Source organism: Lissotriton vulgaris, chromosome 2_1 (genome assembly GCF_964263255.1).
Source record: "Lissotriton vulgaris chromosome 2_1, aLisVul1.2, whole genome shotgun sequence".
Taxonomy (NCBI): Eukaryota; Metazoa; Chordata; class Amphibia; order Caudata; family Salamandridae; genus Lissotriton; species Lissotriton vulgaris.
The window spans coordinates 1,931,631,580-1,931,658,479 of NC_141687.1; the positions used below are offsets into that span (position 1 = coordinate 1,931,631,580).

Sequence of the window (26,900 nt, forward strand, 5' to 3'; positions counted from 1 at the left end):
GACAAAGGGCCATATGTATCAAGCTATTTAGCATTCGCAAAGGCCGAAATTCTGCGAATTTCGGCCTTTGCAAATGCTAAATACCTAAATGGTATGTATCAAACATTTTTGCATCAAAATAAGGAATCGCAAAATTTGCTATTCCTTATTTTGCGATTGCACTTAAGGAGTCGTAAATATTGCGATTCCTTGAATGCAATGTATCAAAGAAAAAAAATGCAAAAAATGCCATTAAGGAATCGCAAATTACCACCAACTTCTAGTTGGTGGTAAGTTGCAAATTCTTTTTAATTATGCATTTTTCAAAAAAACCAAAGGTGCCATATGACGCCCATACATGCCCTTAGGGCATGTATGTGCGCCATATGCCCCCAAATGTCTTTTTCAGGTGTGCAGCAGGGTGCTCTTGAGACACCCCTGCACCGTTGAAAAAATTCCTAATTTGCGATTAGCTAATTGCTAATCGCAAATTGCCCCTTCATTCCAATGGGCCTCCTTGCCCATAGAAATGAATGGGTAATTTGCGATTAGCAATTTGCTAATCGCAAATTAGGAATGGTAAGGAATCGCTATAAAAAAGCGATTTTGTACATACATACCGTTTTGCGAATTCCAAACAGCGATTCCTTAAAATTCGCTATTTGGAATTCGCAAAACGGTACTATGATACATATGGCCCAAACACCTGAAACATGGTCTCAGAAAATAGGACCATTTATGGGCTATGAGAACTCAACTGACTTGGCTGCCTGCGATCACCAGATTCAATATATATAGTTCAATGCTGGATTCAAACCTGACGAAAAGGAAAGATCCAAATTATCTATAAGATCTGTTCTATTTCCTACAACCAGTCACACCCGTGCAGTGACTGAGAACTGATCACCCTAAAATGGCTCACAGCCAAATATGGAGGCAGATTTTTTAAAATGGCACGCTCGAAAATCCGGAAGAATCTTCCTAAAGTATCGAGACTAACAAACCATAAACTTGCTCTAAGTGCCACTTACACCACCCTACACACCGTCGACCAACATGGGAAAAAAGATTAACCCCAACCCCCTTTAAAAGGTTAATTGAGACCCCAAGTTATGGTTTGCTTCTACAGTACAGCCACACGTTAGGCAGGCAGCACCCCTGTGATGCACATCAGAGGCAACCTAAGCACACATCATCCCAAAACGAGATTGACTGCAGGTATCTAGAATCATCCCCATATTGAATTGATCCCCAAGGAAATACTTTGACCCATTCAGCACCATACCTACATTAAAAAGTGGGCGTCCATAGATGCACCCTCTCCATAAGAACCCTAAACGTATACATATTCCACAACAAAATGCTAAGAGGCCAAGTAATCACCAAATGTGCACTATAAAACATATAATGGCCCATACAAAATGTATAAGACGCACAATGTTTTGAGCTTTGTGTTACCTTTATATTCTATATGGGAACCTAGGTAACAAACCATTTTGGGGCAGATTTATGTTGGACTTGCTCCACGTTTACGTCACACAATGGCGGCATAAACGTGGCGCAACCTTGCGACCCATTTACAACGTGACGCATCTAGGCAGATGCGTCACGTTGTAAAGCCCTGCGCCACATGTGGGCGAAACGCAGGTGCAGGGTGGGCGTTCCAGGGCAGGTGCGCCTCGCAAAAGTGGCTGAGGGAAATCTACAAGATTTCACTCAGTCACTTGTAGACCAATGCTGCGTCAAAACCCTGCGCCTGCTTGAAGCAGGCGTAAGGCTTGACGCAGCATTGAACAGATAGGGCACCCTGAGCCTTGCTGGAGCTGCGTCACGCTTGCGATGCAACTCCAGCAATGCGCCACCTTTACGGCACAGATGAGTCACGCATCTGTGCAGTTTTTGCCCAATGGTGCGCCGCATTGTAAATGCAGCGCACCATGGGTGGCGGAGCTGCGGCGCACAATAACTGGCCCATCCCTGGGGATGCGCCAGTTATTGTAAATCTGCCCGAAGTATATTGTATATGTGTATATATATAATATATTTTTGAACTTCATGTTTAAATTCATTCCTCATGAAATATTTCTACAGAAACACAAAGTATGTGGTGTTGACCCCCCAGTACTTACAGTACACTGTGAGATGCACGGTTGCGTTCGTCATTCCAACCACATTTTCTGCAATGCATGTCAGCGGAAAACCATTATCCTCGCCCGATACATTCACCAGGGTTAAGTTGATCGAGTGGACGTTGGTCCAGTTTAAATTTGTCTGCAAGAATCAAAAACGATAGAAAATGTGTTGAAAAACAAGAGAATAGAAAAATATAGAAGACTGTAAAAAATGGATGGTGAATTGAGCTGTCTTTCGTGATATCAGAGCAAAAGAACAAAAAACCTTTATACTTTCAAAAAAGCCCTGCATGCCCACGTTAAATAATTAATTTGTTTCACCGGCTTCAAAGAGCTTTAAAGGTTCACTGCTTGCTTCTCTGCATTAATAGTGTGCCTTTGTTTTAACAGTACTCATGCCTCGGTTCAATGCACATGAATTTATTATCAGAACAATGAATGAAAAAATCACATAATTAGTTTCATTGTTAGAAAAATAATGGCTTCAAACTTAGCAATTTGCCAAAGCCGTTTCTGACTTTTAACAGCATAATACGGCTTGTCTAGATGAGAAGGGATCAGATAAAATCCTAGTTTAGGAGAACAGAGTGGACAGCAAGCATCGCCTTATCTTGTCGGATACTGACGATAAGATAGTAACCCAGGAAGATGGTGAAGGCCCTAACATGTTGATGTAGACAGTTTAAGCTAATATACACAGACAAATGTGGAGCGACCTTTGACCCTGTCACCAGGTAGCTCGCCCCCTCAGCCGCCACACGGTCCCCCTGTGTCGCCGCTGTCCCGCTGCCCGCTGTGTCGCCTGTAATCGTTGCAGTTATTCTGGACTCAGATTGTTTGTTTCCTTTTTCCTTCTGTGCCATTGTACTGCCCTCCTGGTCTCACTTTACTGCTCTCCTCATTGTTGCTTCGTCGCACATTGTGCCCGTGACCTCCCCCCGCACCCCCCCACCCGCTCCTCTCCCTCGCAATTCCCGCCGCTGGCTCCCTGCGGCCCCGCCCCCCTGGTGCCCCATTCTCCGCCCCGCTCCCGCCTCCCAGTTGTTCCTCCCTCCCATAACCCTTCTAATAGAGGTTGTGCAGCGGCCGCGCAGTAGACGCGCGCAGCGGGCGTGCCAAAGGCAAGACGGCCTGCGCCCATCCGCGCCTGGACCGCGCCTAGCGCCAGACCCCCTGGCCCCTGCTGAAACCAAGAAACCCGACTGAGATACGACACCACCACCCTCCACGCACTCAACACTGGCCGACCAGCCGCCTGCTACCAAGCCACTCTGAAACTCACCCACGGACCCTTCTCCTGCCAAACCTGCAAATTCACCTGCGTCCGAACCTACATCCCACCACCCAGACCAGGCAACAACAACAACCAACTCAAGTGCATCCTCCTCAACACCCGCTCCGTCCACAAGCACGCTGTCGAACTCTGAGACCTCCTCGATACAACAGCACCAGACGTCGCCTTTCTCACAGAAACCTGGATGAATGCCTTCTCAGCCCCGAAATCGCCATAGCCATCACGGACGGCTACAAGATCACCCGAAAGGACCGCGTCAACCAAACCGGAGGAGGAATCGCCATCATCTACAGGAACACCATCGACGTCACGACCAACTCCGAAGATGCCCTCACCACCGACGAACACCTACACTTCCAGATCCACACCGAACCCAAGACCACCCTCAGAGGAACGCTCGTCTACAGACCACCGGGCCCATGTACACAATTCAGTGAAGTCATCGCCGACTTTATCAGCCCACATGCCCTCGCCTCATCAGACTACATCCTCCCAGGGGACCTGAACTTCCACCTGGAGAACAACAATGACAACAACACCACCACCCTGCTCGACAACCTCGCCAACCTGGGACTCAAGCAACTGGTGAACACCCCCACCCACTACGCCAGCTACACGCTCGACCCCATCTTCTCTGCCAGCAGCCACGTTGCCTTCAGCCACTCCACCGGACTACACTGGACCGACCACAGCTGCATCCGCTTCACCTTTAAGAAGACCACATCCCACCACCACCTGCAACAGATCCGCCGTAGTTGCTCGAGCAAAGTGACCACAGACGAGCTAACCACATCACTGAGCCAGAACCCACCTATCAACCCCACTGACACCAACGACGCAGCCCGCAACCTCACACAGTGGATCATCAACTGCGCCAACACCCTTGCACCACTGAAGAACCCTCCATGTAATGTAATGTAATGTAATGTATTGGCATTTATATAGCGCACTACTTACCCGTAGGGTCCCAAGGCGCTTCGACCGCTGCAAAACCCTTCCTGGCTTCCCTGAGAGATGGTCCCTTAATGGGTATCTCCAGGGTGAGACCAGGCATCCCCGGCGGTCTGGTGGGGCCGTTAGTGAAGATGAGGCAAGCTAATGCCCAGAGTTGCTGAGTGTGATCGCTGATCAGAGTGGGCACCGAGGCGAGAGAATTATCGAGTCCGCTGACCCTGGTCCAGAAACCTGCCGCACCGGGAATCGAACCCTGGTCCCGGGCCGTCCTCTGCTCTCGGGTCTGCCACCTCTAACCAGTGAGCCACACTACTTCACTGCAACCCCGGCAACTAGGAAAACAACTTGGTTCACCGACCATCTCAAAGAATCGAAGAAATCCTGCCAAACCCTCAAGAAAACCTGGCGCCGCGAGCAGACGACAGAAAACATGACAGCCCTCAAGAACGCCACCCGCAAACACCACCAGCTGATCCGCACCACCAAAAAGACATTGTTCAAAGAACGGCTGGACAACAACACACACAACAGCAAGAAACTCTTCAGAATCGTAAAAGAGCTCTCCAATCCCAATGCCAACAGCAACGACATCACACCGTCGCAAGACCTCTGCCACTCCCTCACCACGTTCTTTCACTGCAAGATCGCCGAAATCCACAACAGCTTTGATGCCCACACTCCGCCCCCTGCCACCAAAACAATGCCACCTACAACCATCCTCAGTGCTTGGACTTCCATCAGCACCAAAGACACCACCCGCGCTATGAACTCCATACACTCTGGCTCTCTTCCGACCAATGCCCTCACTGCATCTTAAACAAAGCCGACACCATCATCGCTCCCCACCTACGGAACGTCATAAACAGCTCCCTCACATCCGCCACCTTCCCAGAGAGCTGGAAGCACGCAGAGATCAACGCCCTACTGAAGAAACCCACAGCGGACCCTAAAGACCTCAAAAACTTCCGCCCCATCTCTCTTCTTCCCTTCCCGGCGAAAGTGATCGAGAAGATCATCAATAAACAGCTGACCAGATTCCTCAAGGCCAACGAATCCCTCGACCCATCCCAGTCCGGATTTAAAGCCAACCACAGCACCGAGACCGCCCTCATCGCAGCCACAGACGACATCAGGACCCTACTCGACAATGGGGAAACCACTGCCCTCATCCTCCTACACTTCTCAGCCACCTTTGATACAGTCTGCTTTCGCACCCTAATAACCCGCCTCCACAACGCTGGAATGCAAGGTAAAGCCCTGGACTGGATCACCTTGTTCCTCTCCGACAGAATCCAGAGAGTCCACCTCCCTCCCTTCCACTCCACGGCCACCAAGATCATCTGCGGCGTACCCCAAGGCTCATTGCTCAGCCCAACCTTCTTCAATATTTACATGAGCTCCCTCACCACCATTGCATGCAAACACAACGTCAACATCATCTCATACGCGGATGACACCCAGCTGATACTCTCCCTCGCCAAAGACCCAGCCACCACCAAACTCAACCTCCAGGAAGGAATGAAAAACGTCGCTGAATGGATGAAACTCAGCCATCTGAAACTGAACTCAGACAAGACAGAGGTCCTCATCCTCGGACCATCCCCATCCGCCTGGGACAACTCCTGGTGGCCCACAGAACTGGGCACCTCACTGAAACCCACTGACCACGCACGCAACCTAGGATTCATCCTGGACTCCTCTCTCACGATCACCAAGCAAGTCAACGCCATCTCATCTTCATGCTTCAACACCCTGTGCATGCTCCGTAAGATCTTCTGATGGATCCCTACCGGAACTAGAAAAAAGGTCACCCAGGCCCTCATCACCAGCCGACTAGACTACGGGAACGCCCTATATGCAGGAACCACAGTCAAACTTCAGAAAGACTCCAACGCATACAGAACGCATCCGCACGACTCATCCTCGACATCGCTCGCCACAGCCACATATCAGCCCACCTGAGAGACTTGCACTGGCTCCCCATCAACAAAAGGATCACGTTCAGGCTCCTCACCCAGGCACACGAAGCGCTCCACAACATAGGCCCTGAATACCTCAACAGCCGCCTCACGTTCTACACTCCAACATTCAAACTCCGCTCTGCCAGCCTCGCCCTTGCCACCGTCCCACGGATCTGCAGAACCACCACCAGAGGAAGATCATTCTCCTACCTGGCGGTCAAAACGTGGAACTCCCTCCCCGCTCACCTACGACTGACCCAGGACCACCTCACATTCAGGAAACACCTCAAGACCTGGCTCTTTGAGCAGTAGCGGCACACCCCACCCCCTCCCCGAGCGCCTTGAAACCCCCACGGGTGAGTAGCGCACTCTACAAGTGTATTGATTGATTGATTGATTGGTTATAGAACCTACTGGCACACGTTATTGACCGTGACAGCAGGAGTGCATGAAATACACAATTCACCATTAGACCTTATGCAACTAATGTTTTCATCATAACTCGATGCGGGGAGCTGAGGGGTTTGTGGAGGGGAAGCCCCACCTGTGCCTTTCTGCTGAGGTATAGGTTATAATATGCAAGCATTGGCTCAAATTCCTATCACCTACATATGTGTACATTCATGGTTGTACTCTCAGTAGTGTTTCCTTTCATTCTGTACTAAATTTCTAGTTGGGATTCAAGCACTTTTCCAGACATTTCACAAGTATTTGGGTGAGTGACCCGCCGATAATTGGGTTCATCTGCCAGCTATACGCCAATGCCACTGCCTGCCTGAAATATGGCACTAAGGGGGAGTGCACTCGTCATTTTAAAATCGAAAAGTGAGTTAGAAAAGGGTGTGTGCTCGCTACATTTCTCTTTTCAATCTATAGGAATGGAGTTGAGTCCTCCCTGTCTGCTCTCTCATTGCATGTGCCCAAATTCGATCAAACTCCCCTCCCGATCTTGACATACGCAGATGACGCAGTACTGATGGCAAGTTCGGGGCTGGCCTTACAAAAATGAATTAAAGCTTATTCCATCTTCATGGCCTCCCTTGATCTAAAAGTCAATGTATCCAAATCATTTATAATAGTTGGCGGAGAGGCTAGAGGTGAGAAATATCCCCATTTTCAGATGGATGGTAAGGAAATTAAGGTGGTCGACTCCTTTTCATATCTCGGAGTGCTCTTCGATAAGGATCACTCGTGGGATAAATTAGAGAAAACAAAAGGTCACGGTATGCAAAGGAGCCTCAATGCTGTATAGAGATTTGCTAAATTAAATTAAAAACATTTGCTTAGCTAAAACAAAGTCAGCCCTAACATACAGAGCAGGTGTCAGGGTTAATGCTGCCTCGTTACAGCAAATGGAAGACTCCTTTTTTAAAAATCGTGTGTCTTTACCCCGATCAGCCCCAAATTAAATTTTTCATCTCGAACAGGGGCTTCCTTAACTGAGTGACACCATAAGGTTGGCCCCAGTCCTTTTGTAGCTCTCAATATGGCATAGAACTATGGTGGACTTGACATAAACCATTATAAGGGAATGCTGTAACCATGATCACTACAAAACAATCGGGTGGCTAAATTATGTAGAAACTGCACTGAAAGCTCTAAGGATGGTAAAACTTGTTCAGTGCCCTGATTCCTGCAAAGAGGTCAAGAAGAAATGGTTAACAAATTTATACTCCCAAAGAGTAGGAAATGCCCATAGGGAAAAAAACGGATCCATTATTCCTCCATTGCATACAATCTGGTCCCACCAATATCAGGAGGTTTTCATTACTTAGCTCGTATTAATAATGCACAGCACAGATTTATTTTATTGTGCTTCAGACTGAACATGATCCCGTTACACCTGGGATACCCAAAAAATAAACACACATTAGCAGATCTCGCTCCCTTCCCTTGCAACAACCATGCTGTGCAGTCAGATCCACATATCTTACTATTCTGTAAAAATTATTCAGAGGAAAGGAAAATATTTGTACTTCCAATTTTGAGGCACCATAAATTTAGGCAATGCCGGGTCACCATGTATTTTATAAACACTTAACTGGACCCATTTGTATGTTTCTGTGTCACTTCATTTTTATGGGCCTGCTTTAGGAAGAGGTAAAAGGTGGGCTCACATCTTAGTAGTATTGTGTGATTTTAATCATGAATTGTTCTTTCCATTTTTATATAAAAGATTTTAAAGGTCTTACTTGGACTACAGCAAATTTGTTTAATACTCATTTTAACTAATGTATATATGTATTTTTATTGACTTCAACACATTTATGTGCTTTTATTGATTGAATAAAGCTGTGTGACTAACTGATTGAGTGACGTCAATCAAGCGAGGATCATAAAAAAAAGTTCTCTACAGGAGTCCACAGATTTTGTGTTCCGGTAGAAAATTGATTTATGCAGTAGAAGGCTTCCCCACATTAAACTGGTCAAAGTGCATTGAAGAGCATCAAATCCAGGTGAAAGGGTTCAAGTGCTGCCCTGCTCTCTCATTCTCACAGATCTGGTCGGTCAGAATGAGTTTTCTTCTTGCTGGGGTGGGTAGGCGCTACAAAAGCTTTTGACACCCTGTTTCTTGATACAAAAAGTACCGGATGCATGAAAAAAACACCAGTTTCCCAAGCTGGAGCCAACGGGGAAAGTCCAAGCGTTCTATATATTTTCCTGGTAAATCCCAGGACTCTCCTATATGTCATACCCGTTTCAATACCATGAATTTAAGGACCCATCAGTGAGGCTGATGGAGACATTGATCTGAACTGTCATAGTCCTTATAACCACCATGACTTGTCAGTTTCTAATCAAGAAAGATAGTTGAAAAGTGACTTGCTTTTCAACATCTTTGCCTTTAATGCCAGCAGGCCATCTCAGTAAGTTGAACACTCTTTGCATAAGCATGAGGTGATCAGCCGGTCATGAGTTGGGCATCCTAGCAAAGCTATCTTAAACTTTAATATTTCCCAAATCAGTCAATTATGCATAACTAATTTGGGTAGTGGAAAGAAATCATTGTAATTATAGCACTTAGAAATAGTAAGTTTAATGTGAAGCGCTACATAAAAACAAATCATAATTATTACACTTATTAACAGTGTTAGTAGTAGTGTGATGAGAGGCAGTCACAACTGCAGTAGTATTAGTATTATGTCAAGCATGTAGCCTACATTATAGGGCAATTATTCACTTTATTTATGGTTGCACAATTTCCATTGACACAGCAATATTAGCAAGTTACTGTTCTGCCTGTTGGGTGCAATAAACCTAAACTATCGTGAAATCTGTCAGCACAATCTAATTGTAAACATCACATCATAAATCAAAATAATATCTAGCCAATACAAACATTTAAACTTATTTATTATAGATATATAGCGTCCCGAGAATTGTACCTGGTGAGTATTGATCGAATGTAGATTTGTTACAATCCAATCGACATCTGGCAGCGGGGACCCGGATCCATTGCAGGTGAGCACCGCATTCTGCCCTTCCCGCACAGACAAGTTACTATGGTGCACACTGATCTCCGGTAAGTCTGAAAACAGAAGGCATCCCATCTTTACTACACAAGTTTGCATATATTTTCACAAAAGTCAAATCAAACAATATATCACTTACAGACATTTCTTAAGAACAGTTATTTTAAATACAACTTATTTCATTAATTAAATGAAACAATTAGGTTAAATCTGGATGCATGTAGTTAAATTAGTTGTCATGTGTCAGAAAGAATATCTACCTTGATGAATACTGACTAATTATGAATTTTATCATTGTCCATTATGCCGCCCCGACCTGAGAAAAGGCTCAAAATGTATGAGTGTCACCAGGTACTAGTAGGGGGGGAAATCCAGGGGCAGCAAATATTTATTATGGTGTTTTAACCATGATTTCATTCATTGTTTTTCTTTTTCGGGAATTCCTGATACCAACTGGGCACCCTGTATGCCTCTATTTGTTGGGGAAAGCTCAGGGAGCCCAGCTCCAACTGCCCCAGATGGGCAGGCAGTCTCCTGTGTGGCCTCAGGAGCCAGCAGGACATCTCCCCTTCCAGCTCCGGCAGGCAGTGAGTGGCTGTCCGAAGAGAATGCACATCACTAGGACCTGTCACTCCAAACCCAGTCAGTCAATCCACAAACCAGCAGAGGCACATAGGATGGCTAAGCAAAAAATACCCACTTTCTAAAAGTGGTATTTTCAAACACACAATATAAAAATCATCTCTACTAAAAGATGCCTTTTTTATTCTGAGTTCAGACATACCAGACTCCACCTTTTGACCTCATCCGAATGGAAAGGTATATTTATAAGATGTTATGAATAAACTCCCATTCTATCCTAAAGGACAGATAGCCTTTCCATAGTGAAAAACAAAATACATTGTATTTCACTATCAGGAAATGTCACACACACCAGTACATTTCCTGCCTTTCACATACACTGCACCCTGCCCACAGTGGTACCTTGGGCCTACCTAAGGGGTGACTCGCGTAATAAAAGGGAAGTTTAGGGCCTGGGAAGTGGGTGCACTAGCCAAGTTGACAGTAGAGACTGTGCGCAGACACTGCAGTGGCAGGTCTGAGACCTCTTTGAACTGCAGCCTATGAGGGTGGCACAATCCGTGCTGCAGGGCTACTAGCAGTAGTTGACTCACAGGCCCTGGGCACACACTAGGGACTTAGTAGTAAGTCAAACAAGCCAATTATGGAAACACTAATCCACATGCACAATTTATATAGGGAGCACTTGCACTTTGACACTTATCAGCAGTAGAAAATTGCCCAAAGCATCTAGACCAGCAAAAACAAAATCTATCACACAGTGAAAATACAGGAGGCAGAGGCAAAAAACAGGGGAGAACCATGCCTAGGATGCCAGGTCTAACAGCTCTCTGCCACCAACTGGTATCCTGGCCCTAGCCAAAAGGGTTAGAGAATATACAGAAAGTGAAATAAGAGGGGCAAAAAATATGTATCCAAGCTTTAGCAAAAAACAGCTTCACACCTGTTACTTTGGAAAAAAGCCAGGTCTTAATTGCTTTACTAAACTTTAATAGGTCAGTAATTGCTCTTAAGACAGGAGGCAGAGAATTAAAGAGCTTGGCTGCTCGAACGATAAAAGTCCTGTCACCTTGCCTACATTTCCTAAATGTATGCTCACAAAACAGATTGGGGGATTCAGAGCGAAGTGGTGTATTGCGAATATATCTTTTCAATCTCCTTTGCAAAAGAACAGTGCCTATCTCAAGGAAGGCTTTGAAGGCCAGACAAAGAGATTTGAATTGCATTCTTTGCTTAAGTGGCAGCCAATGTATCTCCTTAAGTGCCAGGGAACACCAGGCTCTCCAAGATCTGTTTAGAGCCAGTTTTGCTGCTGGAATCTGCACCCTTGAGAAATGATGCAATTGATAATTTGGTGCATCCAAAAGAAGAGCATTACAATAGTCCAGTCAGTTAAGCACAACACTTCGAATCACCAAACCTCTAGAGGTGGATGGAAGCATTAGCAACATTTTCCAAAGAGTTTTCAGGAGCGCACAACACATTGCCGTCATCTTATTTACATGGCTTCCAAACTAAGTTTATCGTCAATGGTAACTCCCAGTTACCGATCTGTGTTCACAGGAGCGAAATGCAAGAAGTTGGAGTGAAAAGCTTCTGAGATATTATGTGCAGTACAGTGGAGTAGCTCTGTCTTGTCCATGTTAAATTTCATTGAGTTGCACCTAAGACAGTGAATGATGTCAGTCATAGAAACAAGAAAAGAAGTAAGCTCATGAATGTCTCCTAGGGAGACAAAAAGCTGAGTATCGTCAGCATAGATGACCAGGGTCACTTTATGGATTTAATAAGTTTCAGTCAGTGGAGCTGTATAGATATTAAACAGAATCGTGCAGATATCAGAGCCCTGTGGCACTCCCTGGTTAGTAGCCCTAACCTGGGAGCAACAGGGAGGAAGAGCCACTGCCTGATTTCATCTCCGCAGAAATGAGAGGAACCGTTGCAAGTCCAGCCGGCAAACCCCAAAAGATTCCAGCAGAGCTAAGAAGGTGGTGTGACGCACAGTGCCAAATGCAACTAAGAGATCTAGTAAAAATAAGTACCGCTGAATGCCCTTCATCGTCTTGCATCCTTAGCTCATCCAAAGCCACTAATAGAGCAGTTTTAGTACCATGACCAGGCCTGAATCTGAATTGTTTTTCCTCCAGAAAATTGTTCTTTTCTAGATGTTGGACCAAAAGCCTACTACACAGTTTTCCAAGTTGTGGGTACCGTGATATGTTAGAGAGAAAGTTAGCAAATTGGCGATAGCAGGGGAAACAAAGTGTCTGCATTTTCCTTGCAGATTTCTGGAAGAATATCCAGATGTGAGCCCAACGAGATTGTTATCGCTATAGATATAGGTTCAAAACAATCTAACTTGCCTATTGATGATTGAGGCCCAACATTAGATGACCATATGTGAAGAGTATTACTTTAGAGGAGGCCATTGCCAGAGTAGCAGCATTTTTGGTAGATGGTAGTAATCTTATCCTCAAAAAACTTAGCCAAGTCATCAAAAAGGCTTTGTGAAGGCACAATGGCTTGGTGCAGGCAAGTAGGGTTAGACAGCTCCCTCATGATCTCCAACACCTCCTTGGTGTTATTAGGGGCAGCTAAAATGGTGATAGCTTAGTAATCCGCTTTATCCTTCATAATACCTGTAGTCAAGCAGGGCATCCTTAAGAGGTATCCTGTAATCTTCCCGGTAAGCAGTACGCAATCTCCTTTCAAGCTTTTTATACCGTTGTTTGAGTGACCTCAATAGTTCAGCAAACCAGGGAATGGAAGTTTTATGATCCAACTTTACTTTCTTCCTCATGAAGTCCTCATCGGACATGGCTTTGCCCCGCTGAGAATGTTGAGCTCTGATTGTGTCACCCACTTAAGTAGCACTTTAAATATGTCTCAGACCTTTCATTGCATTGCCTGTCTGAGTAGTTTGAAATAAGCCTGGGTGCTAAACTCTGCTCCACTTCAGAGAATTTTTACGCTCTGCGCTCCACTTGGAACATGGAGTTTGGCAAAGTCTCTGCCCACAACTTGTAGCACAGTTTACCAACTGGCGATCTCCCCCTAATTTCAGTATGCCTACTGAATAGTGTATACATATGGCAGTGCAAATATTTAAAAAAAATTCAGCACCATTAAATATACATAACACTTCGAAATTATATTTGTTTCTAGTAAATACAGCGGAAGCAAAACTCATCCCAGTTGGTCAGAAAAATTTACAATCACCATGCAGCAGATAAAATATGGGGATATTATAAAGTGCCACATTAATTTACAAAGCTGAAAACAGCTGTAGGAACAAGCTATCCTGTAATCCATAGCAACATGGTTCAACAAACTCTGGGGCATATTCACAAGGAGCTATCACCGAATGAATGGCACTTTATAGCAGCCAAAGTCATGATAAATTTACCTCTCCATTCACAAGCTGGTGTTAACAGCTCACAGCACCAGTTAACCCGCAACAGCAGCCACAAAAAACAACGCCACAGAGGACCTCCGCAACTTTCTCTAATAAGATGCAGAGTAGGCGTTCCTGTGCAAAAATCTGTGACAACACAACACCTCAACATTAACAACGACCAGCCAGATCTGCGACAAGAACACAAAACATGCGATAAGGCGTGTTAGCAGCAGAATATTAAGACCTGCTCTGACCTGGTGTAAAGTCGGACGGCAGCCTGCACCACAAAAGGGAGACCAGCCCAGGGCATCATCAGAAGGGCAACAGATGCCATGGAGCCACTTGTCATGCAGCCCGGACACCCAAAAGGGCCACAATACCCACCCGGCACACCCCTCCCAGACCACCACAGAGGCAGCGGCCAACCAGGAAACGCACCTGCCTCACAGGATGCATTCTGGCTATCATCGCTGAACAGGCCTACGGCACAAACACAGCGGACAGCCAATATCCCACCCCACACCAAGCTGCTGGCTGTGCTGCACCTGTTGGCCCCTGGCACACCCCAACCAACACCCGCCAGATTTGGTGGGGTCTCACAGCCAGCCACATCCAAGTCCCCCACACCTGTCCTGGACATCACCATTACCCTGGCACCCCAGTCCCCATAAGTCCAGCACAATGCGCAGGAACCACTGGAGACCAAGCAAGGACCATACGCTATAGCCAGTTGCATGCATGTGTTGGGGGCAATCCACTGCACACATGTCCCACCTGTGTCCACTGGTGATACAGCACACAATCAGCACAACAGGAAGCACACATCACACATGAATATGCAGGCAACATCAGAACACCGTGGGACCTTCACCAATATTGCCTCCCAATACATAACCAATGTGCATGATCCCTTTACCCTTCGACAGTGCATCAGCAACCAGCGTTCCCAGGATGGGACCAAGGGAATTGCACAGCCCCTAGGCAAGTGCCAAATGAACACCCCACTCACCTCAACTCCACAACCATGTAATCCACAACTCTGGCAATGCACAAGTCACAAAATCACAACCAACATGCACAACAACATGCCACCCACCAGACACAATAGAACAACTTACAATGGTAACCCGGGAAAGCCGTGAACATGACCAATCAATGGCATGGCACCTCAGCCACACAATAGCCGAATGTGTCTAGAGGTGGCAACCAGGCATGTGTGAAGAATACAGTAGAACCATCATTAGGAAAGTACACAATGCCAAGAGTGGCGGCGATGTGCTGGATGGACCACAGTCTGCAGAACACACTCATATCCATGGTGACATACACCTCTGGTGTATGGAGTGTAGTGGACAGTGGTTGAAACCATGTCACCACAGTCACTGGGGGTCCTTGTGGAAATGTTGCCTGTTACGCCCCCATAAGCGTGAGCTGATTTGGATGGCCCGGCGTATGCCAGGCCAGCGTAGGGGTGTGAATAAAAAGCATGTAGCCCTGGGCATGGTCCTATTCCGGAAAGCCTAACATCTCTGGCAGTGCGAGGCCTCCCACCCTGCCGCGAGGCAGATGCCATCCTCGTTAGCGGAGTTGCCTGCAATCCTGTGCGGTTGAAGTACCACGGCCTGCTGTACCACAAACCTGTCAAGCCCGACCCTGTGCAGCCAGGCCACATTGATCACCAGCCAACACCTGCGTGTGTCAAGGAGGGCCCACTACGTGCCTGTGTAAGCTCGAAGCCCGAGGCCCGCAACCCAGCCAGCCTCTCAGACCATCGCTGGCCCCCTGACGCGGGTCCAAATTACTCCTTCCTCATTTACATATTCTACTGGCATCCTCTGCGGCCCAGTAGGTTCCACATGTGAAACTGTGTCCTGGCTCCTGAATGGTAGTGAGCCCAAATCCGGGCCAGAGGACACAGCACCAGACCCCCTGATCCCTGAACATTGGCGCTTTCAGGGTCGAAACGTCGACATCTATTCACAGGCCACATAAACTCGGAGCCCCTAACAAACTTGAAAGAAATCATAGGGTTCCCAGATTGTATCAGTAGATGGCCTTATGAAATGATATTTTGTATATACATGTACAGTTTTTCTACATGAAATTTGGATATATTTTGTTTGTCACAAGTACACCATTCACTGATGTCACTTGGTTTTGCACTATATTTGATATAATGACAGTTACTTGTATATAATGTATAGAAATGATTTTTTGATTCAGAAAACGATATAAAGAAACTATAGAGTAACACTTAGGTCGTCCTTCTTTATTTACTATAAGGATTTGTTACAGTACTTTGGAGGTGTTATGTTGGTTCTATGAGGAGCAGAAAAAAACTGTTTGGATAAATCACTTCATTGTTTAAACCCGACAAAACCGTTAATTTTTTAAACCCCTGATCAGTGAGACATAGTTCCATGTGGGAATCTTGCGACACGTGGCGCCACTAACCCTGTTCAACGCCAGCCGGCGACACGTGCTGCCACAAACCCTGTTCAACACCAGCCAGTGAAATGTGGATGAGGGACCAGGTCGCGAATCATGAATGGCAGAGTCCACACTAGTGGTCGCACGGAGAGGAGTAAGAGGAAGATATAGCTCAGTTTGGATGAAAGCTGGGTCACAGTCACAAAGGTGACCAAACACGTGGTGCCACTGAACCTGAACTATGCAGGCCGGTGGGGCCACCAACCTATGATGGCGACACTCGGTGAATGGCCCGTGTTGACCGCTGCCTCCTGCCTACACTGCTCTGTGCCTAGGCTGCACTCGAGTATGTCACAGATTTGGAACTGAACATTGAGTATGTAAAGGCAGACTACATATCATTGCATGCAAGGAGAGGCGTAAGAGGATGATGCCTTGCATCTTGGAGGAGAGGAAAGGATTATCGTTACGGAGGTGTTTGTACACTACCGACAACTGCCCTGGGGTCACTAGCGTTGTGCATCACAAGCGTGGCTGTGGGCCACTGCTGACCACAGCCTCAGGCCTACACTGCAGTCCAGAAGGTCACAGGGTCATGATTTAGCAGTGGTGGAGTTCATATCAGTGTCTGTTTCCCGACATTCATGGACACTCTGTGGTCAAACTTTGGTGGCGTCTGAGTCTATGGACTGGGGGCAGTTTTCATACTCATGTAGCTGATACCGAATTGGTGGTGGCAACGAGGCAGTCGTATTCCACTCCACCATTTTCTACTTCTAGACAAAATCATACCTTTCGGCATCATGCCCTGGAGGACAACTTCCACTGTCCCCAGCAACCCTCCGCAACATACACCTCGGACATTGATGGTGACCCGCTCAGGTTGCATGGCCCATCTGACTGCACCGCAAGTCACCATCCTGTGGCTGGGTGCCTGTGCTGGCTGCGGTGCATCCGGGTCCACTAACTGTGCTGGTCCACGCAGAGAGCCCCTTCTCTGGAGACATTGGATGGCCCCTGAAGTGGAGGCCTTGAGGTCATCAATGCCATTTCGTTGTGGCCTTGCACAGCATAGCCTCCGGGCCCAAATGCATCCCACGAGGGCTCACACACCAAAGCGAGCCTGTGCCTCCTGCAGTGTCACATCACTGCAGGAGGCACAGGCCACCACCGCAAGGACCACCGCCATCTGCCAGAGTCGAAACGGTGGTCCTGACAGACTTACAGAGTTGCTCAGACCTGTCGTCGATGCCACCATCGGCCTGATACCCTGCTCAGCATTCAAGGTGTCAGTGACTCAGTGCACCGCAGGCCATTGTCCGTTGCTGATTTTGTTTTGTGCTGTGGAGCGGTTGCGAAGGTATGTCACCTCAAACAGTGTGGGCACCCTGAGCCGTTGATGGGGAAGATGATGCAGGTCTAACACACACCACTGCATCTGTATCATGAATATATCAACGGGACACAATCCGATACTTTTTCTTCACATGAGCGCACTCATCTCTAGTGTCCCAACCCCAGTGCACTGCAACTCATGAACACTTCTGTTTGTATGTTGGCTGTCCTCTGGACTTTCTCCGGCTCACTCCATGTTGCTCAGCAGTTAAATCTGTTATGCATGTGTTTTCCGTTTCCGTTGTACTGGTGTCCAATGTTCAAGTGTTTGCCAGCTCCAGACAATCCATGTGGCATGGCTTACACTTACCCCACACACGTCCAGCACAGGCGTCACTGTACATGTGGCCCTGCCAATAAAGGGGGCGGGCGCATATGCCCGTAGCCAGTTCAACATGATATCTGCGTGTGTCCTTGTGGTTTTGTTGTATGCATGAGGGCCCTGGGCCCTACGACATTACATTGTGCTGTGTACATCGGATGCAGACATGTCACCACAGGCAGCGGGTTGGAGCTTGGACATGTAGCTTTGTCATCACCCACTCAATTCATAAGGGGGTTGGTCAGGGCCATTGTACGCAGAGCAAACACAGGGGTGTCTGATATTTGAGCATCCCTGGGTGTGGTTCTGTACTCCTTTTGGCATGCTGACACATGGCATTGGGGTGCCATATGTGGGTGGGTGAAGTGTTGTGAGCAAGCTGTGCGCTCAGGTGCTTCCTGCTGTGTGGTCTGTTGCAGGCTCTGTGTTCCCCCCTGAATAGCTAGGCTGGCCGGGTCCTTGTCGGGAGTTGCGTGACATATCCATGGGCTGTTGTAGGGAATCTGTATTGATGGTGTAGTGGCCCTCTCCGCCATCCCTGATGTGCAGAGCTATTTGGTGTCTATCACTTGCTAATATCACATTGTGAATTTCACTTTGACACAGGGTTATTTTTCTGTGATAGACTGCGATGTTGAAAGTTGCAATACGCTACTCTTGAGGTAGTTATTACACGTTCTTGTGACTATATCCCTCTGTGTTTACCAACAAAGCCATGAATGACCGAATGTCGATGTGGTGACCGCAACTCAGGCAGAGCAAGAAAACATTGAAAAACCACCTTATATGTAAGGTTATAGCTTTCCATTCTGACAAATACATGCTCTTTTTGTGACTGCCATGGTAGACACTGCTGAATGGAAGATTAGCTGATGAAGAAGACAGAAGTGCACTTGGCTTTGTTCAGTGCGATTCAAATTAATTGTAAAAGCAGTTTTTCAAGATACCCAGTGCCATCGATCATTAACATTTTTATTATTCACAATTACCAGCCAGCAATAATGATGGAACAGAGTCCTCTAGTGGCATGATCTCTCCTTACAACTTAAGTATAAAATATAAAACGCAAAATTCTGTTGAATGAAAAGCATGAATAAATCTGCATAACTCATCAAAAGAAAGTGACATCAAATATAAGAATGTCTTTAAAAATAAACTACCATTTAGTATAAAATGCAACACATCTACATAACAGAGTGTCAAAACAAGCATACCAAAAACTTATGCCTCCAACTTTTCATCATTGATGGAACCTAACAATGCGGTAGAAAAAAATACCCTGTCAGCTCACGCAACTCAGCTGTGTTTTTTGGTAACTCTGGGAGCTTCATCTAGGCCTAGTTTTGAACTGCCATGTCAATCTGGCAAAAATAAACCATTTGCCAGGCCCAAACCTCCCTTTTTAATACATAAAAGGCATCCTTGCCCTGTACAACCCAAAGGGCAGGGGACAGTGGAAATAAAATGTTTTCATGTAATTTTAAGTTTAACATATCCTGGAAGTGAAAAACTCGAAATTAATTGTTCACTACTCCAAAGCCTACCTCTCCCATAGGATAACATTGGAGTTACCTTATTACATTTTCAAATACGACCAGGTAGCTATTTCATGTTTGGTGTCTCTGCAATTAGAATTTAAAAGCCTAACTTATGGTGAATGATCTGATGGCTTGGTTTGCAGTCATGTATTGTTTAATGTTTTAATAGAGGGAGAATTGTTTGTTTTTCCAAATATTCAACAATGTTCACATTGTTTAATATTTGTATCAAGTGCTTTAGTTATCATTGATACATGTAATTCAAATATTCTACTATCTTTCATAAGTAGGAAAGAGAGAATTAAGGCTCATAGATTGTTGCTTTGAACAATTAACAAATGGAGAAGAGTATATAAACTGCATGTAGACAAAGGTTATGGGAGAAGATCTTCGCTTCTGGGAGCAGAGAACAGAGAGGCCATGCAGACGAAAGCTTTCAACACAGTTTCCTTTTCCAAAAACTAAGGCAGGTGTATCAAGCTGTCAGACAAACCTTATTGGTTTCTCAGAGAATATCATTGCTATTTTAATGCAAAAAGATAGAGAAAAGCTGTCTTCATAGGGAACAGTAACTTTGTAGGTCCACTATGGTATTGGGTAAAAGGCAAGGCCACCTAAGAAGCTCACACAGGCTTCATTTGGTGCATAGATTAGATTAGTTAGAGGCCGGGAGGAGGCATTGTAGAACAAATGCTGTGAAACTCTAAAATAAAGTTACAATGTTTCAGTTTTTCCTAGCATTCTATTTATTAGCTGCTATTTTTGTCTCTATTCAATTTATTTTTCTATAGTCCCAACTATGAACATTTTATGCACTTTCATTGCATTATGATTTTAATAAAAGCCATAAAAGTGTGTTCTCTGTGTGGATTCCTCAGTGTGTCTAGTCATGTGAAAGGAGGCTTGGAACCTACTAACAGCAAGTACTCTTTTGAGTCTCACAGTACTGATTATTTCCCAGAAAGTACCATACTCCTAACCATTTTTGGGTCACATGACTGTGAATGGGTCTGCTGTTGGCGTTTGTGTATTTGTGAGAAATTGGGTTATTGGTTGAGAAAGGTGGAACCACAAAAGACACTAATTATCGCTGTGCTTAACCCTTTGGTAGACTGGCACAAAAAAACGGTCATGCAGTACGCAAATCAAAATAAAGTGAAAACACAACATTAAAAAAATTCCACACCAATTTAGAAAAATAGAGTCAAATATAATAAATGTAATGAGACCAAAATGACAACAACTCAATTCGCCAAACTTGAGATATGTAATTTTAAAGATCCAGATCAGCAGCCCAAGTGTGTCCTTTAAGCAGTTCTTCTGGCAGAGATTCAATTACAAGTCCAGTAGTGTCTGATTTGATGAGCTCAGCAACCCAGTACTTAATGTTGGGGTGACGTCAAAACCGCTCTTTGTAGTTTACTAGTATTAATTTCAACCAAGTCCAGTCTGCCAAGGTCTCTGTGGGGACAAGACACTGCCTATTCAAGTGAAGTGTGGGCCCCTCCCTTCCATCCTGCTCAGGCAAAGCCATCAGAATGCAGATGTACGTAGATGGGCACTGAGACACATTTATCCTTCCTGTGTTGTGGCTATCTAGAAGGAATTTAAAACGTGTAGGTGTCACCCAGCACATGCACATGTGCTTTAGCACTGGTTAGCAGTGGTAAAGTGTGCAATTTTAAAGGCAACAAAAGAAGGTAAGAAAAAGAGGAGGGGGAAAGACACATGGTTGGGATGAACTTTTATTAACAATGTAAAATGGTGTAATTTTAACTAAGGCAGAACTTCTGACTTTGTCAAAGGGAAGGGACACCAAAATATAAAAGCAGGCCTATTGGCTTTATCAGGCGGTAAATACATCAACATATGTAAAACAAAACTATTCATGCTTTGTCAAAAAGTTACCACAATAATTTTTCAAAAACTAAAAATAGGTGCATTGCAATGACTTCTATCAGTTACTAAAATATATTTTTTTAAAGGATATTTATTAAAAAGAAACATCTTTTATAAGCTGTTTTCTAACACGTGTAAAGTCACAAAATGGAGCGATAGGACCAACCTCAAGGTGTCCCTATTCTCCAGCTGAAGAACCTACAGCTCAAGCTCAAAGTGCTTTAACAGTGATGGTAATCTCTCCTGGGATGACCCAGAAAGCTAACAGTTTTTTAAAATTTCGCTTGGGGGCTGATGGGCTCCCTGCAGTCTCCCTTAAGCTTAGAACCTTTGAAATAAGTTGTGGTCGTGCCCTTGCCACCCCCCATTGGCGCACCACAATCAACAAAAAAATGTATATAAAAATATCTTGCAGGACATTATAGGGTGCTCCATGGCAGAAGCAGTGAATATCAATTGAACAGCTACTCTGCTCATTTAATATTTTTACTCTTGTATTTTATTTTATTTAAATAGTTTTGCAGGTGCTCTGGTCCAACTCAGTGCACCAGAACAAATATACGTAACACTGGGGTCTGCAAGAGGGGGTACACAGCCCCTCTGGCAGCCCAACCAGCACCCTTTGTGGGCGCTGGACATTTTTTTTATTGTTGTGTGCCCCAATCCCATCTGGGCAGCCAAAACTTTAACCTCATTGAGGGATGTGGAGGAAACCTCAAGGCCCTTCGCCTCACACCCATCGAGGGTTCTGACGGGAGCCAGCAACACTGAATTTGCTCCTGTCACCTTAATTTATACTCCTGCAGTATGGCCACATTCACTGCTCCCTGTCCGTGCTCTTGGACGCAGGAACATAGCTTGCTTCTCCAGATCAGGGGGAGTTTTCCTGCCCCTGCCTTAGGCGGAAGTAATCAAACCTATCTTGGGTGACTAGGGATTCTGCCTCAGGAATTCATTGCAACACTCTGAAGACAGTATCTACAAAATATGGAGCAGAAAATACAGCTAATGGTTTTAGTCAAGATTTAACATTTTACTGTTTTCAACCGAGCGTTTGGGTACAGCTTAAATGAACTGTGCTAATGCCTAATGTGTTAGGCACGGAGGCTGGCAGCAGTTTTCAACTTGATTAGTGTGTGGCACGTAAATGATTTTAAATATCAAAATAAACCTTTCTCTAACTATAATGTCTAGAAATGGGATGTCCTATGTTCCCTTAGCATGTATTACTGGTTGATTTATAGCAATACATTTCTGGATTGCGACGAACAGCCCATTTCTATCTAGATTTATTATCAATGCATTACTCGCTCTACTTTTTTTTATTACCTATTTTTACCAGCTCCTCAAAGACACACATGAAGGTTTTATGCTTAAATTATGAGCTAGCTATTCTCAAGCAGATAAGATTGTTCTCTTTAAAAAAAAAATGTGATAGTTCAAATAGTATATATTTACCCATAGTCAAAAACATACATGACCCAAATTAAAAGATCTAAGGAAACATTTCTACATTAATAAATTCCTAATGTATGTTTCAACTGCTGCATAAATTAAAAGATCATTTTGCTAATTCATGAACATTTAATTTTTACTCATGTATATTGTATGTTTCATACTTTTAGTGCACTGGGGTATGATCTTCATGTGCTTTTGATCTTGAGATCTTCTTTCTTAATATTAGTTTTGCGTTGTGTGAGCAACGCTTGGTGTACAGAGGTTTAGCACTGGGGATATTAACAAATTCAGTTATAAATTTAACTTTTGTTAATAATTCTTACACGTTTCATGCATTTTAAACATTTAATAACGAGTTGCATTTGCTTGAATAATAAATTATTTTATATATATAAAATACAGTTTTTATTACCATGTTTTTAAGCAACGTGACTTCCCTGAGTAGCTGTTTTCATACATCAAGCTTTTCGTGCTGGTCCACTATCAATCGAATAAACTTTGAGGAGTCATGCACCTTCTGTAATAACCTTTTATGACTGAACTTAGACCCCATTGTTTTTTCAGTGAGAATCCAGGCTGGTCCCTTCTGGCAATCTTGCATCTTTCATACAGCAAAAAAAATGATGTTTTAGTGTTAAGGTGGCACTTCACCTTTTTAAACTTCTAACGCGTTTTTCCTTTTTCGGAAATATACATTTTCGCAATAAAGACACACTTGTGGTGCCAACAATCATGGCAGTTTGTTTCCATTATGATGTGGCTGGCATCACTGTGATTACAAGAAATTTGAGTTTTGATTGGGGGAGTGAAGACCCTTCTCAAGCAACAACCACAATCCCTGTAAGGGTGAACCACAAATGTCACTAAATTAACCTGCACTTAACCCTCTAGTAGCCTCGCACAAAAGCAGTCAGGCTTAACTTAGTGGCCCTGTGTTATGTATTTATGCATCACAGAAACACCAATAAAATGAAAATACAACACAAGAACAATTCAAAAACAATTAAAAAATGTTTTTATAAATAATATGCCCCCAAAATGAACTAAATCCAATTGTATAAGAGAAGTAATGAATTTGCATATTTTTAAATGCACAATAGCACCTAAAACATAAAAGCTCCATCTGCGGCTACTTGGTCATGCAAGACCGGTCAAAAGATAAAGCAGACTGGGACGAAAGAAGGTGGATTGGACCCGGTTTCGGCTTACCTTCGGACTTAAAAGAGGTTTCAATAAAAAAAGTTCCTGAGAAGTTAAAGCTTAGCGGGGCAAGGCAGCGAGCTGTATATGATAGGGAGGTGGCGGCGTTAGGGAGCCACTGGATGGAGTCGCAGGGAAAATTTCTACATTCAGACTTTGTCACTTTTTTGAAGTTGCAAATCTCCAGAGGGATGAAGCTGCTGGCTGTTGCTGATGAGGGCTTCACGAGGCCAGATACACTTCCTGAGAGGTCCCGCTCAACAGGATTTGCTGCTGTGGAGAAAAATAAGCGGGAGCTACCTACCGCAAAGTCTAGTCGACCGGTGATGGACCACGGGCAGATCAGCAAGCATGTGTGTTTCGGTCTCCTGTCGGGTTTTAGGCCACTTTTTGTTGGAAATTTTTCAAAGTCCTAAGTTTAAAGTTGTGGCTGCTTTTGAAGCACTTCTAAGGGTCCAGGACTGGTTGGACACTACTTGAAGGTCAGGACTCACTTCAAGCAGGGTCAAGGTGCATGGTACAAGTTTGTTGGAGTTTATTTTGTCCCTGTAACTCAGAAATAGAGGTCAGTCATCTACTCCTTGGAGTCACTCTGGTAGTCCCAGGATCAAGCAACAAGGCAGGCCTCAAGCAGCAGTGTAATACACTGAGAACACAAGGCAGTCCTCTGTTAGCACCATGGCATTCCTCTAAGGTACAACGCGGGCCTCTAGCAGCAGGGCAGTCCTCCAAAATAGGAGGTCCAATATTTATACCTGGTGCCATCCTTTGACGTGGGAAAACGTCTAGATTTTTCCCATATATGTTTCTGGAAATATCCTTCTTCACCTGCCCAGTCTCCAATTGGTGTAGGGTGACAAAAGGCTTGTTTCATCTTCCTTTGTAAGTCTGCTGGAAGCAGAACATTAAAACGAAAGTGGGGCAGGCACCAGCTCTGACCCACGCATCCTGGCAAGATTGCCCATTCGGCCATCAACTAGTCCCTATTGGTCTCACTGTCTGGAAGGAATACATAAAGGCCAACTGCCAGCTATATACAATCGTGACCCAAGACTCATGCTACAGGCACTAAATGGTTAGGACAAGAAATTGTCAACTTTTCAAAAATGTCATTTTCATAATTTAAAATCTGACTTTATCAATAAAGAAGATTTTAAATTACAATTCCTTTGAGATGAAACATGATATTTCCATCGGTTCCCAATCAGAGGTTAGCATTTTGTTAAGAGTAAGAAGGTAACCCACTGTTGTTATCCTAAGAGAGAGGTAGGCTTCACAGTAGTGGATTTTTTGTTTTTGTTTTTCACTACTAGGACATGTAAAACTTAGAAGTGCATGCCCAACTAGTTACAATGCACTCTGTCATACGGACTGTCTAGAGCCTATTTAGGGGTGACATGGGTATTAAAAGGGGAGTTTTAGACCTGGCAAAGGGGCTATTTTGCCAATGTGAATTGGCAGTTTAAAACTGCATACATACTGCAATGGCAGTGCTAAACGCCAACAGTAGCATTTACTTTACCAGCCCTGGGTATATGGTATACTACGTTAATAGGGAGTTATGATTAAATTGAATATGTCAATCCTGTGTAAGCCAAAGTTACCATGTTTTAGGGAGTTAGCACAATCACATTAGCACTGGTTAGCAGTGGTAAAGTGCACAGAAATGCCAACAAAACAAGAATATAAAAAACTAGGATACATATTTATAATAAAGTGGTGAAGCATGTCGTTAAGCAAAGAAGGCTAACAACAGCCTTTGTCACTTTAGAAATGCAGGGCTAAACTATATTTACTAAAATATGGTGCAACCCTGTGTTTCCCCCTGCTCTGGCAGTAAATTATGTTGCCCGGTGCCAATGCAGGCAACCCTGTACCATTGTTCAAGGGTGCCTGTGTTGAGGGGATGATTGTTTATGTGCAGGAATGTCCACCTTCCTGCACATAAACAATCTTAGAATGTCGTTTTGTAACTTCTGATTGTGCTGCTTAAAGCAGCACACATAGAAGTTACAAAACTGCATTTCTTTAAATTATTGTTTATGTGCAGGAAGGGGGACCTTCCTCCACATAAACAGTCATTGGCATTTTGCTGTTTCTATTTGTGCTTCTCAAGGCAGCACACATGGAAATACCAAAAACGAGGAGAAATAAAGCTTTTCTCCTTGTTTCCCCTGTTTAAGACCAGTTTTTCCAGGTCTAAATTTTAGCTCTGCCTCCTATTTGCGCTGCTCTTGTAAATAGGGGGCAGCCGCAAAACCATTGTGTGTTGCGGTGGAATGCGCACCACAACACCCATTGCCTGCCCCTTTCACGCGTGTAGCGTAAAAAGGGGCCTCATTTACGAGGCAGCGTTAAGGCATTTTAAGTGGCTTAACGCTGCTTTGTAAATAAGGCTAAGCCATAACAACTTCACTAAAAGTGATGTTGTGGTGGCGATAGGGGCTTGTAAATATGCCCCTGGGAGGGGAGAAGGCAAGACATTTTGTGGAAGAACACACTAAGGCTGACAAGTCTAACAGGAAGAATCTTGAGAATGCATTCATGTATCACACAACGTGACAAAGGAGATTTCATAATTGACAATAAGATAGAGCTAATGTTACATCTAGGGGAATGTCTCTCCCCATCTAGGAAGTTCAATCAATCAATCAATATTTGTATAGTGCAGCACTATCATCCGTAAGGGTATCTGGGCACTGAGAATGCTGTCTCTCAGTTGAAAAGCCAGCTCTTGAGTTTCTTTCTGAAATCAGCCAGGGAAGGGGCCTGTTTGGAGGTAGAGGAGCAGGTCGTACCAGGTCTTGGCAATGATGAAAGAAAAGGAGCTACCACCGATGCGTCCATGACGGATGCAGGGCGTGTATGTGCGAGGGTGAGCAATGC

The 26,900-nt window shown here is 44.7% G+C and overlaps 1 protein-coding gene across 5 annotated transcripts in view; it reads right to left on the reverse strand.

Moving 5' to 3' along the window:
* The window catches only part of NTRK3 (neurotrophic receptor tyrosine kinase 3), a 1,577,634-nt gene that overhangs the window by 799,331 nt on the left and 751,403 nt on the right, over window positions 1-26,900 (reverse strand). For all 5 annotated transcript variants that reach the window (XM_086958117.1, XM_086958116.1, XM_086958115.1 and 2 more), the window contains exons 6-7: window positions 9,707-9,849; window positions 2,109-2,250 (exon numbers count right to left, since the gene is read on the reverse strand). In XM_086958117.1, coding sequence (XP_086814243.1) covers window positions 2,109-2,250; window positions 9,707-9,849 — 285 coding nt within the window. The remainder of the gene's footprint in view (window positions 1-2,108; window positions 2,251-9,706; window positions 9,850-26,900) is intronic.